Here is a 15806-nt window from a genome sequence, read left to right on the forward strand (position 1 = left end):
GCACTCCAGACTCCAGCCTGGGCAACAGAGCAAGACTCTGTCTCAAAAAAAAAAAAAAAAAAAAGAAAAAGAAAAAAAAGAAACCAGTCTCTCAAAAGGATCAGACTCTTCTGTCTGCAAGCCTGCCTGTCTCTGTTAATATTACTTTTCTTTTTTTTTTTCCATTTTAGGTACTGTTGTGGGTGTTGTTCTTTACACTGGCAGAGAACTCCGGAGTGTCATGAATACCTCAAATCCCCGAAGTAAGGTGTGTACGAGGTCATGGGGTGCATTGACCAGCCGTGGGCTGGTTGGTTCTGGTGGGTGAGTGACGAGATATTAAAATAGGGACACCTAAGAGTGATATTTATACAGACATTATCTTTTTATGCATATGCGTGTGTGTGTGTATACACATAAATACATATACATACACATATATAATACAATACATAAACATGTAGTCACATATCTGTGGATATATGACATTTTTTGTGCCTTTTTTTTTTTTTTTTTGAGTCAGGGTCTCGCTTTGCTGCCCATGCAGGAATGCAGTGGCTCGATTTTGGCTCACTGTAACCTCTGCCTCCTGGGCTCAAGCGATCCTGCCACCTCCGCCTCCTGAGTAGCTGGGACTACAGGCATGTACAACCATGCCTGACTAATTTTTGTGTTTATAGTAGAGATGGGATTTCACTGTGTTGGGCAGGCTGGTCTCAAGCACCGGACCTCAAGTGATCCTCCCGCTTCGGCCTCCCAAAGTGCTGGGATTACAGGCGTGAGCCATGGCACCCAGCATTTTTTGTGCTTTTAGGTTAAACTACAGAGCACGTGCTGTTTGCACGTCTTGTGTTTCAGCCTTCACATGCATCTTATTTCATCCTCATAACAGCCCTGCGAGTGCCGTGCTTCCTTTATCTGTGAGAAACGGCTTCAGGAAGCACCATGCCCTGTCCAGGCTACACAGTGAGGACCGGGCAGGCCTATGTGATTCAAACCGTGACCCGCCGTCCCAGCTTACCCCTCCTCCAATTTTTAAGAGTCAGAACATTACAGAATAATGTCTTTTGTCAATAGCAGGAAGGAATCCTGTGTCTCCTAAATTTCCATCATGGTCACTCTACCATTAGACGTTACAGCCATCATTACAATGATAAAATCGTTTGTTTAATGTTTTAGCCTTATCCTGGGACATATTTCTGTGAAGTTGTGGATATGATTTGCTACTTTTTAAAAGACTGTACGTGAAAATAAGTGTGTTATTATTAAAATAATAATGTCCAGGGCCAGGCGCGGTGGCTCACACCTGTAATCCCAGCACTTTGGGAGGCCGAGGCAGGTGGATCACCTGAGGCCAGGAGTTGAGACCAGCCTGGCCAACATGGTGAAACCCTGTCTCTACTGAAAATACAAAAATTAGCCAGGTGGGGTGGCAGGCGCCATAATCCCAGCTAATCGGGAGGCTGAGGCAGGAGAATCGCCTGAACCCAGGAGGTGTGAGCCGAGATTGCACCCTTGCACTTCAGCCTGGGTGACAAAGCGAGACTCCATCTCTAAATAAATAAACAAATAAATAATAAAATAATAACGTCCATTAATGCACCACCTAAAAATTAGGTTTCCACCGCTGGCGTGTGCCCCAGACTTTCAGGCACTACCGAGTTGGTGTTGGGTAGGGTGCTCCGAGTTTAGGATCTGAGTCATTTTACAAGGCCACGGCACTATGCAGGGTGGTAGAGGCTATGCAGTGCACAACCAACCAGCGCAGCAGTAACTCTCTGAGATATTTCCAAGTGTAAATCTTCGTTAGTCGTAAACATTTGTTTGAATTTTCAGAATTCTCTGAGTTCCTTTGGATGCCTGTTATGAACTCCAGCCCATGGAAGCACAGTGTTCATAGACCAAAGATACGAGGATCGATGGGTCCCACTGTCCTACCCGGGGTAGAGGTGTTTGTGGGGGAAGGACTGGCTCTCTGGCAGGCTGTGAGTTGCTCCAGCTAATCTCAAGCCCCGGTTTGTGCTTCGTCCCACAGATCGGCCTGTTCGACTTGGAAGTGAACTGCCTCACCAAGATCCTCTTTGGTGCCCTAGTGGTGGTCTCGCTGGTCATGGTTGCCCTTCAGCACTTTGCAGGTCGTTGGTACCTGCAGATCATCCGCTTCCTCCTCTTGTTTTCCAACATCATCCCCATTAGGTAAGCAGGCGACAAGCTTGAGCTTGGCTGCCGTGACGTCTTCTTCTCTTTACTCTTTCAAAGGTGATAATTCTGTGGCTTTTGTTATTATTATTATTATTATTTGAGATGAAGTTTTGCTCTTATCGCCCAGGCTGGAGGGCAGTGGCACTATCTCGGCTCACCACAACCTCCACCTCCTGGGTTCAAGTGATTCTCCTGTCTCAGCATCCCAAGTAGCTGGGATTACAGGCATGCACCACCACACCTGGCTAATTTTCGTATTTTTAGTAGAGATGGGTTTTCACCATGTTGGCCAGCTGGTCTTGAACTCCTGACCTCAGGTGATCTGCCTGACTCAGCCTCCCAAAGTGCTGGGATTATAGGTGTGAGCCACCACGCCCGTCGGCTTTTAAAAGGAGCAGATCTCTTTGTAGAGTGAGAAACAAAAGCAATCAGAGTCAGGAGTGTGGACCACACTGAGGCTTAGCACCGGAAGATCACATTCCTCCATAAGCCATCCTTTCTTGAATCAGGGATCTTTCCTTGCCTTGAGCAGTCTATTCTAGGGATGCCATTTAGAACTCCTGTCATCATCCAGCTCTGCAAGGTTGATAGTGGCTGTTGGGACTGCTGTGTTAAGAAGGATTCTGAGCCTGAATATGGGCTCAAAGGGAAATGGTGGTGTGATTGACAGCAGTGTCTGCTGTAGATGTGCAATGAAAGCTTGGTGGCACATGCCAATCATTTGCCTACCTGATTTGGAGGTTGAATAAATGGTTATTTATTTATTTTATTTTTGAGATGAAGTCTTGCTCTGTTGCCCAGGCCGGAGTGCAGTGGTGCGATCTCAGCTCACTGCAGCCTCCACCTCCTGGGTTCAAGCGATTCTCCTCCCTTAGCCTCCCGAGTAGCTGGAATTACAGGCTCCTGCCACCATGCCTGGCTATTTTTTATATTTTTAGTAGAGATGGTGTTTCACCATGTGGGCCAGGCTGGTCTAGAACTCCTGACCTCAAGTAATCCACCCGCCTCAGCTTTCCAAAGTGCTGGGGTTACAAGCATGAACTACTGTGCCTGACCTGGTTTTTTAAAGTGATATAAATAATAGATTTTCATAGTAGAAAAAAATGAAGACCTGTATTAGCAAAAGAATAAAGCATAAATCACCTCTGCTCTCACTACCAAGTGATAATCATTGTTAATACTTTGGGATATACTTTCTTCTAGAGTGCTTTTGATTTTAGAAAAAGTGGATTTTGGTCTACCAAAATCTGCTTTTACAAAAAAATTGGAGCAGAGTGTGTTTTGAATAACATTTCTCATCACTTGTATGGGTGGCCCATCATTTTTTAGAGCTTCTCTGTGATGTGGGTTAGCAATCTGCTTTTCCCCATATTGTTCTATTTGTACTTTCCCCCCATAATAATCAGTAAATATTAAACTACGTATCTTTTTCCCTGAAACTTTCAGTGCTTATACTCTCTTTTATACTTGATATATTATCTTATATTTTGTCTTGCTGTTTTGCATATTTAGATCATCTTGGTGAGAATTTGTCTTTTTCTGGGGACAGAGATTGTGGTTTTGTGTAAAACAGTGTGACAAAGAGAGGGGGATTGTGCCCAAGTCAGTGTGCTCTGGATGGTGGATTCAGAGGATAAATACATCCATGTTAGTGACTTGACTGTGAGCCAAACAAGTATTCATGGTGTGATCTAAGTGACACAGTAGCCTTCAAAGTTCTGTCTGTAACGTGAGTAAAAATTGGTGAATCGACTCTTCATATGGCCCAAGGCTAGCCAGTAAAATGGCAAGCAATTTGATTAGTTTATAGGATGATCAATTAATTTGAAGACTTCTGTTTACTTGGTGCAATAAAATTAAATTTCAAAATGAATATAATACATACAATGGAATAGTTTTCAGCCTTCAAAAGGGAGGAAATTCTAATGCACCTTGCAGTGTGGGTGAACCTTGAGAATGTTATGCTAAGCAAAGTAAGCCAGACAAATAAACCCCCCCAAAAAGCCAGAAAAAGTGTATGATTCAACTTACATGCAGTATCTAAGTTAGTTAAGTTCCGGCCAGGTGTGGTGGCTCATGTCTGTAATCCCAGCACCTTGGGAGGCCAAGACAGGTGGATCGCTTGAGCCCAGGAGTTTGAGAACAGCCTGGGCAACATGGTGTAACCACATCTCTACTAAAAATACAAAAAATTAGGCCGGGCGCGGTGGCTCAAGCCTGTAATCTCAGCACTTTGGGAGGCCGAGACGGGCGGATCACGAGGTCAGGAGATCGAGATCATCCTGGCTAACACGGTGAAACCCCATCTCTAAAAAATACAAAAAACTAGCCGGGCGAGGTGGCGGGCACCTGTAGTCCCAGCTACTCGGGAGGCTGAGGCAGGAGAATGGCGTAAACCCGGGAGGCGGAGCTTGCAGCGAGCTGAGATCCGGCCACTGCACTCCAGCCCGGGCGACAGAGCGAGACTCCGTCTCAAAAAAAAAAACAAAAAAACCAAAAAATTAGCCAGGCATGGTGGCACATGCCTGTAATCCCATCTACTCTGAAGGCTGAGGCACGAGAATCGCTTGAACCTGGGAGGCAAAGGTTGTGGTGAGCTGAAATAGCACCACGGCACTCCAGCCTGAACAACAGACTGAGACTTCATCTCAAAAAAAAAAAAAAAGTAGTCAAATTCATAGAAACGTAAGTAGAGTGCTGGTTGCCAGGGGCTGCTGGGGCTAGGGTTGGTGGGGAATGGGACGTTATTGTTGACTGGGTGTGGAATTTCAGTTTGGGAAGATGGGAGTTGTGGACGTGGATGCTGCTGATGGCTGATAACAATGTGAATTCAGCTCAGTACTGTAGAATGGTAAATTTTCTGTTGTGTATATTTTACCATAATTTAAAAAATGAATATAGCATCAAAAACACATTAGCTTAAGGGATCAGCAATTTTTCTAAAAGGTGAAGACAGAAACCACTACCCTTTCTGTATTTTAAGTGACTTCAGTCCATAACATGAGCTTTGGAACAATAATGGATTTGTTCTGTGTGTGACTTGACGGTGGTTCTGGCTCTCGCTGAGTCTGCGTTCAGCTCCGGCAGTATGTGTCTGCAGGGAGTGAGTCCGGATGCGATGGCACTAATGTGTTTAGAGTCCATGTTTTTATAAAGATACAAGGAGCCTTACATCTGTCCTGTTAACCTGTTTGTCCTGGTTTTGTGACTAGTTTGCGCGTGAACCTGGACATGGGCAAGATCGTGTACAGCTGGGTGATTCGAAGGGACTCGAAAATCCCCGGGACTGTGGTTCGCTCCAGCACGATTCCCGAGCAGCTGGGCAGGATTTCGTACTTACTCACCGACAAGACAGGTGAGCCGCTTTCTGGGACCTGCACAGGATTCCCGGTGAGAGAAGGTGCCTGAGGGCTTTGGCTGAGACTCTTGGGCTCTCTCTGGACTTAGGAGAGATGCGTGTTGCTGCTATTTTATTCTCCTCATCTTTTGATGAAGATTCTTTGGTGATAAAGATGATGATAACAGCAGCAAACCCTTACTGAGGGCGAATTATGTGCAGAGGACAGTTCTGGGGAGTTTCAGTGTGGTCACTCCTTCAGTCCTCACCTGAACTTGTGAGTTAGGTAGTGTTTCTGTCCCCCTTCTGCAGATGAGGAAATGTGGCCCAGAGAGGGTGAGTGACTTGTCACCGGCGCATAGTAGCCGAAGTAAGCTTTAACTCAGGCAGTCAGGCCTGATCTCTGACCACCCCCTGATACTGCTACACAGCGTAATGCCTGTCAAGGCATTAGGCTATCATAATGGTAAAGCGCAAGGATTGGGAGTGGGAAGATCTGGTTTAAGCCTCATCTCTACCACTTAATGTCCATGGGGTAGAAGGGAAGCTAATGCGAAGATCCTGGGCAGCTCACCAAATCAGAGAAAAGTGAGGTTTCTGGAAGGAGAGCAACCAGGAAAGTTCGGGACAAGTCAGCATTAGGACCCTCCAGGTGGTCTCTGTAGGGCTCTGCTATTAGGGATGTATCTTTCTACTCAAGGGTCAGAATCCTTCAAGATAGAATCTGATTGCTCTAGTGTGTCATTTGTCACCCTCTTGGCCAACAGAGTGGGCCAGGCCCCTGATGGACAGTCCTCTTGGACCACCTTAGGGAATGGGCATGGTGTGGTTAATTTCCCCTGGGAAACCTAGGAAGCTGTTTTCAAAAGGGGAATGGGATTCTACGCAGGCAAAATGCTACAGGTGTCTACCCCAGCAGGGACAGTGCTGACCGCAGTGTGTGACATACAGGAAACTCTCCAAAGACGGCAGCTGTCATTACTATTAATAATAACAAACATCCGGAGAGACAGGCCGGCCACTCATTTGTCTCGTGTTTTAGGCACTCTTACCCAGAACGAGATGGTTTTCAAACGGCTTCATCTCGGAACAGTAGCCTACGGCCTCGACTCAATGGACGAAGTGCAAAGCCACATCTTCAGCATTTACACCCAGGTAAAGCCTTCCGTTTCAACACCCAAAGCAATTCCTTGACATTTTTTTAACAGCTCTATTGAGATATAATTCACAATACTGTACAATTCACCCATTTCAAGAGTACAATTCATTGTTTTTCTTTAAAGCATATTCAGAGTTGAGCAACTGTCACTGCAATCGATTTTATGTTCACCCCAAAAAGAAACCCTCTACCCATCAGCAGTCACTCGCCAATACCTCCCTTCTATACCCATGACACCCACACTTCCTTTACACTTTGAATAAAATTGCATTTGGGGTCCTTCCTCATCTTCTGGGCTAATCTGCTCCACTGAAGTGCTAATGGACATTAGGAAAAACCTGGGAGAAAATTGTATGCCCAACAGATAGAACCAGAAGGAACCTGCTGGCTGATTATACTTCAAGTTTACGACCATGTTAATGTTTTCCCTTTCCCTGGCTATGAGCCAGAACACCAGTAACAAATGGTCTGCTTGTGAAATAATCATGACGTTATTGATTACCTTTGGTTTCTCATCTACATTCAACTCAACAATCATGTTGAAGAAATTAGTTTATCAGAGATGACTTGCAGCTTATCTGTTCCTGCCTTTATTTTTCCTACCAAGTTTTCCAGAACCAGTCATTTTTCAGAGAAAGTACTACTGGCACATATCCTCCTATTCCTAAAATGTTAGACCGGTGGGTCCCCATCTTGGCGGTGTGTCAGAATTGCTGGTGGTGGTTCAAAACAAAACAGAACAAAAACAAGAGAATTTATTTGGGCTTGATACACTGGAGATTCTTATTCATTAAGACTTAGGGCAGGGCGTGGCTTTGGGTTTTAAAAGCAAGACAGACACACTCCTTGCTAATTCTGAGGCACATCCAGTGCTGAGCCAGACCACATTAGACCAGCTCCATGTTGCAGCACTTGTTTGGAGATAACAAGGGAATAAGGAGGTCATATTTTGCTTAAATTCATCGAAATAGAGACCTTTTCCATAGTCAGAAGACCAGTAAGAAATATGAATGAATTATCCCTGTATACAGGTTAAAGGCAGAATCCCTGAATACTTCTTGATACGGTCATAATTGGCATTTAATTTTCTGGAACATTTGTCAGTGGGCTGGATTGCCAGGCTGTCTCCTGAAAACGGCAGAGCAGGGGACAGTGTGACAGTAGGAGTAGATGTTAAGTTAGAAGAGCTGACTTGACACAGTTCGTGCCATCATCTACAACCAGCAACAAAGACCTTGTTGCTGTTCCAGGCTCCATGGGGAGGCGTCATGGCTGGTCTCCAAATGGATCCATGGACCTTTTTCAAAGATGTACTTTAGCACTGTTAAGAAATGACGAGGAGCTTCCCTGGACAGGGAGGATGAGCCGCACAGCCCCCGTTTCCTTTCTGTCTCTCTGACCGTTTTCCTCTGCGTGGTGATTCGGGGTTGGTGTCTCTGGGGCTCAGTGCTGGACCCTGCTATGTTGCTCCCCGGATGGCCCCTCACCCTGCTTCCATCGCTCCCTGGATGCTGATGGCTCTGTCTCTATCTCCATCTCTAGGCCTGACCTGGAGCTTTGGATTATAACATAGCTGAATGTTTGACATCGCTGCACGTGGCTCCTAAGGATGCTATACCTGGGACCCCTCCTGACTTTCTTCCCTCTTCCCTTAAACCTGTTCTCTCCCAGGGCTCCTTGTCTCAGTGCATGCCACGCCCTCCTTCCCAGTACCCCCGTCACCCCAGCTGACAGCCACTGCCCCTTCTCCAGTACCTGCTCCCACCCGATCACTAGATCACCCCTTCGGCCTTTCGTTTTTTTTCCTTCTCCCTTTCTTCCCTTCCCCTCCCTCCCCTCCCACATCCCCTCCTCTCCCCTCCCCTTCCCCTCCCTTCCTTCTTTTGTAACAGGGTCTCACCTTGTCACCTAGGCTGGAGTGCAGTGGTGCAGTCACAGCTCACTGCAGCCTCAAACTTCTGGGCTCAAGCGATCCTCCCACCTTAGCCTCCCAGGTAGCTGGGACTGCAAGTGTGCACTGGGTATGCACCACCACTCCTGGCTAATTTGGTTTCTTTTTTATAGAGACGAGGTTTCTCACTGTATTGCCCAGGCTGGACTTGAACTCCTGGGCTCAGGTGATCCTCTCACCTCCCAAAAGTTCCCAAAGTGTTGGGATTACAGGCATGAGCCACTGTGCCCAGCCACCTTTGGCGTTTTGTCTTCATCCCTTCTCACTCACTCAGCAAGGTGACCCCCTCCCTCGCCTGTCTGCCATGACCCCCTGCACAGTAGCTGCCCGGCTTTCCTTCTTGCTCTCCTCTCAGGAGCGTGGGAGCCTCTTGGTACCATCAGCTCCGTGGCGGGGCCTGAGACTTCCAGTGGGATCCAGCCTTAGCCTTCATCCCCTCCCCTTTCCTGCAGTTCAGCCTTCCAGGTAGGGTGAGCTGCCTCGTTTCTGTGTCTTAAGTTAGACCCTTCCCTCGGAATCACCAACCCCAAATGCGCACCAGGCTCCTTCTTGGGGGGCTCATTGATTGGATTGTCACTACCTAACTCACATGCATGTCAGCACCCAGCTGGATGTCTGTATTGCTCCCAGCCCCTCTCAGCTCTGCTGACTCTTGATGATTATATTAGACAGCTTCATAGGTGGCGGTGTGTACATCCGGTGGGAGTTACACCCATGCCATGTTGCTGGTATTTTTAAGAGCTCCTGGTGTTTATGGAAGCCGTCCCATCTCAGGATATTTGTGTATTTTAGCTTTTATGGTTCATTTTTGGCTTGGCACAGATAACACTCTGTAAAGTGTTGAAACTCAGAAAACCACACTTCTTACCGTGAACCCCGCCTCATACTCTTTCCTTAGGGGAAGCTCGTAAATCAGTTTGCCCATCCCGGCCTTGAGTCTCAGATAGCTGTGTGTTGTGGGGTTAGGTCTTTGCGAGGCTGGGGTGAGCTCAGAATTCCAGTACAGAGCTACCCAAGTGAGGCTGTGTGCATCCTTCTCTCATGATGTCTAAAAGTCCTGTCATAAGCAGAGGAACACGTGTGTGATGGGACATATGGAAGCTTTTGCATGCTTTTTTAAAACCAGTTTTATTGAGGGATGATTTACATACCTGAAAGTTCAGCCATGTTGAATACACAGTGTGGTGACTTTTAGTAAATTTACAGCTGTGGAACCATCCCAACTATCTAACCTTAGGATATGCCCACCACCCCGCACCCATTGCCATCACTCCTCCCACCTTTAGAGCTTCGTAAGGAGTTCTTATACCAGTGGTTCTTTCTTCCTTTTCTTTCTTCTTTTTTTTCTTTTTTGAAGTACAGTCTCACTCTGTCGCCCAGGCTGAGGTGCAGTGGTGCAATCGCGGCTCACTGAAACCTCTACCTCCCGGGTTCAAGCAGTTCTCTGCCTCAGCCTTCCTAGTAGCTGGGATTACAGGCATCTGCCACCATACCCGGCTAATTTTTGTATTTTTAGTAGAGACGGGGTTTCACCATGCTGGCCTGGCTGGTCTCAAACTCCTGACCTTGGTGATCCATCTGCCTTGGTTTCCCAAAGTGCTGGGATTACAGACGTGAGTCACCATGCCCGAGCCAGTGTTTCTTAAAGTATGGCCTTTGGAACCCCTGGGCCAGATCATTTGCGCCAGAGTCAGGAGCACAAGTTGTGCCCAGACCTGCAGTTTTAACAGGTGAACCAGGTGTTTCTAGAGGACGGTAGTGTTGGAGAACAGCTGCTTTGAAACTGAGGTTCACCTCTGTTCAGAGCATGGGTATCTAAACCTGTGGACTCCAAGGCAGAGCTTGCAAGATGACCCACCGGGGTACAGGAAGCGCCTCTTTACATTTCAATTTCATCTCTAAAATTAATGCAGAATTAAAATCTTGCTAATAGTATTGAGGTTGACCCAGGGGCCCTCACTCCATATATCACACAGGTACTTGTCAGGTCTGGTCCTTGAGGTGTCCTGCGGAAGGGGCTGGAATTCTACAGTTGTTTATTTTTCCAGTGTTGAAATGTAGGCCACAGTTTATGAGTGTCCAGGTGACTTGTTCTAAGGATGTGATTGAACTAAACTGGCCTCATAAAGAGAGCAAGTGGTTTTAAAATATTCCTGCAGGAAAGCTTCAGATTATTAATACAAGGCCAAGTAAACAGTAAGAAAATGGCCAACACATTAGGAGAGAAAACCATAACCAGCTAAGGACTTGTGATAATTTTTCCCCTGGATTATTCATTTACTGGTACTTTTTTTTTTTCAGACGGAGTCTCACTCTGTCGCCCCAGGCTGGAGTATAGTGGTGCTGTCTTGGCTCACTGCAAACTCCGCCTCCCGGGTTCAAGAGACTCTCCTGCCTCAGCCTCCCAAGTAGCTGGGATTACAGGCATGTGCCAACACACCCGGCTAATTTTTTTTTTTTTGGATTTTTGGTAGACACGGGGTTTCACTATATTGGCCAGGCTGGCCTCGAACTCCTGATCTCAGATGATCTGCCTGCCTCTGCCTTCCAAAGTGCTGGGATTACAGGCTTGAACCACCATGCCTGACCATTTACTAGTACTTTTAATGAAAATGGAGATACAATTTAAAAACCATAAAATTTGCTCTTTTAAGCATATGATTCTGTAGTTTTTATTTTTATTTTTAATTAATTTATTTTTTTTGAGATGGAGTCTCACTCTGTCGCCCAGGCTGGAGTGCAGTGGCGCGATCTTGGCTCACTGCAAGCTCCGCCTCCCGGGTTCACACCGTTCTCCTGCCTCAGCCTCCCGAGCAGCTGGGACTACAGGCGCCCGCCACCACGCCTAGCTAATTTTTTGTATTTTTAGTAGAGACGAGGTTTCACCATGTTAGCCAGGATGTTCTCGATCTCCTGACCTTGTGATCTGCCTGCCATGGCCTCCCAAAGTGCTGGGATTACAGGCGTGAGCCACCGAGTTTATGTTCTCTTGAGGAAGAATTTTTTTTTTTTTGTCAGTGTAGTTTTCTCTGGGACATGGAGCCTATTTCATTTTTTACTCATTCAAAAAACTTTTCATAAAAAAAGTATGAAAGTTTTTTTGCAGAAAAAATCATACAGCCAAGCACAAAGACAAAACATTGAATTCACCTGTATTCACATCATTCAGCAGTAACCAGTATTAACACCTGGGTGGACAAAACGCCAAATGTTCTGCCTTTGTGTGTCTGGATAGATGTGTTCTTTGGTTCTCCCTGTGTGTGTTTTCTTTTCAATGAGAACCCATCATATTTCCTTTCTTTTTTAACTGGAGTTGACCACCAGAATTGCCTGTAAAGTTTAAAAAATATAAATATAAATATATGCCTGGGCTCTACTGCATTCTTTGGGTCTGGATCTTAAGTATGCATATTCTTTTTTTTTTTTTTTTTTTGAGACGGAGTCTTGCTCTGTCACCCAGGCTGGAGTGCAGTGGCCGGATCTCAGCTCACTGCAAGCTCCGCCTCCCGGGTTTTTACGCCATTCTCCGGCCTCAGCCTCCCGAGTAGCTGGGACCACAGGCGCCCGCCACCTCGCCCGGCTAGTTTTTTGTATTTCTTAATAGAGACGGGGTTTCACCGTGTTAGCCAGGATGGTCTCGATCTCCTGACCTCGTGATCCGCCCGTCTCGGCCTCCCAAAGTGCTGGGATTACAGGCTTGAGCCACCGCGCCCGGCCTTGCATATTCTTAATAATCTTTTTTTTTTGAGACAGAGTTTTCGATCTTATTGCCCAGGCTGGAGTGTAGTGGTGTGATCTTGGCTCGCTGCAACCTCTGCCTCGTGGGTTCAAGAAATTCTCCTGCCTCAGCTTCCTGAGTAGCTGGGATTACAGATGCCTGCCACCACGCCAGCTAAGTTTTATATTTTTAGTAGAGACAGGGTTTCACCATGTTGGCCAGGCTGATCTCGAACTCCTGACCTCAGGTGATCCGCCCACCTCAGCCTCCCAAAGTGCTGGGATTACAGGCGTGAGCCACTGCACCTGGCGTGTATATTTTGAAAAATCTTTACTGGTTATTCCTGGTTAAGAACCACTGCCAGAATAACACTGTTTAATTTCCTTCTTTTCACTCTTGTCAAGGTTTTTAATGGTTTCATAACACAGTCCAGAGAGTAAGATAAGTGAGGAACTCACATAGCAAATTCAACCGGGTGCCAAAAATAAAATAAAACAAATCACATTTTGGTGAATTTTTTTTTTTTTTTTTTGAGACAGAGTCTTGCTCTGTTAACCAGGCTAGAGTACAGTGGCGCGATCTCAGCTCACTGCAACCTCCGCCTCCCAGGTTCAAGTAATTATCCTGCCTCAGCCTCCCCAGTAGCTGGGATTACAGGCGTCTGCCACCATGCCTGGCTGATTTTTGTGTTTTTAGTAGAGACGGGGTTTCACTCTGTTGGCCAGCTGGTCTCGAGCTCCTGATCTCAGGTGATCCACTTGTCTTTCCCCAAAGTGCTGGGATTACAGGCGTGAGCCACCGCACCTGGCGCAGTGCAGTATTTTAAAAACTCAAGTGCAAAAAATTCATGAAGAACAAAATACTGAAATTTTAAATGAAGGCAAGATCCAACCTGGTGCTAGCGCAGTTCAGCTGCACTAACTCGCCCTGGTCCTAGCCCTGGATTTACAGTTTCAGTGGCTATCAGGCTTCTCATTATTGATGTATTGGGGCTCGATTATTCTTTGTCATGGAAGGCTGTCCTGTGCCTTGTAGGAGGTTTGGCAGCACGCTACAGATTCCTGTAGCACCCCGTCCCCTCACCGTTGTGACAACCAACTGTGTGTCCAGACATGACCAAACGAGGGGCAAAATCATCCAAGTTGAGAATGATGGTGGTATATGGGTACATTGAAATTTATTGACTTTGTCTTGCATGATGATGTCTGCTCTAAAACAGTAAACACTGGATTTACTCAGTCACTTAATCAGCCTGTAGCTCAGCTGATTCATTTGGAGGTAGTAGCTCTGAGCCTGTCTTTGTGATGGTGGCCCTTTGAGGTGAATGAGTCATCAGCTCTGAGCTTTTTTGAGGTGGCAGGTTAGGGTTATGACAGAAATTCCTTATCTTTAATAGTGTATTTCTGGCTGGGCACAGTGGCTCACACCTGTAATCCCAGCACTTTGGGAGGCCGAGACAGGAGGTTGGCTTGAGCCTGGGAGTTAGAAAACAGCCTGGGCAATAAAGGGAGACCTTATCTCTACCTCTCTACCAAAAAAAAAAAAAAAAAAAAAAAAAGGCTGGGCATGGTGGTGCATGCCTGTGGTCCTGGTATTCAGGAGGCTGAGGTGGGAGGATTACTTGAGCCCAGAGGGTTGAGGCTGCAGTGAGCTGTGATCATGCCATTTCACTCCAGCCTGGGCAACAGAGTGAGACCCTGTCTCAAAAAAAAAAAAAAAAAAAAAAAAGTGTATTTCAATCAACTGCAGCCCATTCCTAATATCCATTAATAGTATGCATGCCCATATGTGGTGAGGTTTTAACTGCATTTGGAAAGAAAATTGGCGTTCCTGGTGACTCAACGTTTAATTTTTGTATTAATCTTTTCTGTAATACAGGCTGGAGTTCTTGTCGGGAAATGGCCCTAGCTGTGGATTACTCATGGGAAAGGGAAGCCTATTTTCCCTGCCTTGGTGTCTCATTTATTGGCTGGGATGCTATAAATGACTTGGGGGCTTTATAGGATCTGAGACACCCACCCAGCGGCCCAAGTCAGGGCCCTTTGTATTTGGAGATCTTAATTCCTCTCCCAGTAGTGACCTGTGCTTGTTCTGAAGTCACTTCTGACCTTGTGTGGAGCTGTTCTGCCCTCCCTCCCTCCATAAGGGGACCAGTGGTTTTTCCCCAGGGCAGAAAGAGTCATAACCTGCCTCTGTGGATGCCACATCTGTTTTTGTTTTCCCCTGGTATTTTTTAAGTAAGAAGAAATGTGTGTAGGTTAAAGGGCCTATGGGGAGGAGGTTAGAGATAAACACTGTACAATGTGAAACTCTTCCATATGGGGAATGTGAGGATGTTTGAAGACCGGACCTAAGACAGGCATCACCCAAACACAGCCCCTGGTCAGTTTCAGTGCCTTAAGGATGTATGTGCGTGACCGTTTGGTGTGCAAATAAGACTTTATTTGACAATTAAAAGAAGCAGTTTCAGCACCAATGACTATTTCCTCTCCTTCCTGGAACATTTTAGTAGGAAAGGTGGGAAAGTATTAATTTAAGCGAGAAATAAAGATACGTGGGTGGAGGCATTGAACCTGTGGCCTGTGATGTTGGTCAGGCTATCATAGTTGTCTTCCAGTTCATTCATTGTCAGATGGTCCCCTGAGCCACAAGTGAGGCCTTTGTGAACCTCTGACCGTCTGTGGGTCTCTTTTTGCCTCGCTTGGGAGTTGTTTCACCTGGAATACAAAATCCCGTGGCTCTGTGTTATCCCATGTTTGAAATATTAGTGGAAGCGTTTGACTTTTGTAGACATGAAATCAGATTGCTTTACAAAATCCAGAAGTTCATGAAGGATGCCCTCAGTACAGCTTTTCATTTAAACCCGTGGTTACTGAAACTTGCCAACCACAGTAATTACTTTGTCAAAGGTCTTGTTATTGCACCTAATGTTAAATAACGATTTGGTCCAGGTGCTGAGGAATGCGGACAGAAATGAAGACACATGTTCGTGGCTAGAACGTAAATTACAGAATTGAAAAAAAAAAAGTTATCGATTTAGTCTCTCCAATAGAGAACCTTTTTGTAAATCTTTTCTTTATAATTTTAGAGTTAAATTCTTTATAATTAAAAGCACTCGGCAAATAATGATTCATTTAAACCGGAGTTCTGATTCATTACTCTAATTATTGTTACCATGCAGTGCCCTTTGGCCTGGAAGTGAAACTCGTGTGCTGCTGACACCAGAGGTTAACAGAGCAGGAAGCCAGAGCACTGTGTCCCCACAGTGACCAGAATAATTTAGTAATTGTCTAATTACCTGAGGAGTCTAATGCTACTACTAAAAATAGTATTAAAAAATTAAATGAAAGTCATTTTCTTGTTTCTTGTAACCCATCTGTTCTCTATTTTGGGCAATCGGGTGTCATGGGTGTAAAGTGCGACTCATTTTAAAGGATCCGATCACTTCTCTCCCGTTAGA

General features: G+C 45.8%; 1 protein-coding gene across 1 annotated transcript in view; it reads left to right on the top strand.

Moving 5' to 3' along the window:
• The window catches only part of ATP9A (ATPase phospholipid transporting 9A (putative)), a 132217-nt gene that overhangs the window by 58069 nt on the left and 58342 nt on the right, over positions 1-15806 (top strand). The window contains exons 9-12 of the mRNA XM_025399176.1: positions 171-247; positions 2015-2175; positions 5394-5536; positions 6561-6673. Of these exons, the coding sequence (XP_025254961.1) occupies positions 171-247; positions 2015-2175; positions 5394-5536; positions 6561-6673 (494 nt within the window). The remainder of the gene's footprint in view (positions 1-170; positions 248-2014; positions 2176-5393; positions 5537-6560; positions 6674-15806) is intronic.

Source organism: Theropithecus gelada, chromosome 10 (assembly GCF_003255815.1).
Source record: "Theropithecus gelada isolate Dixy chromosome 10, Tgel_1.0, whole genome shotgun sequence".
Taxonomy (NCBI): Eukaryota; Metazoa; Chordata; class Mammalia; order Primates; family Cercopithecidae; genus Theropithecus; species Theropithecus gelada.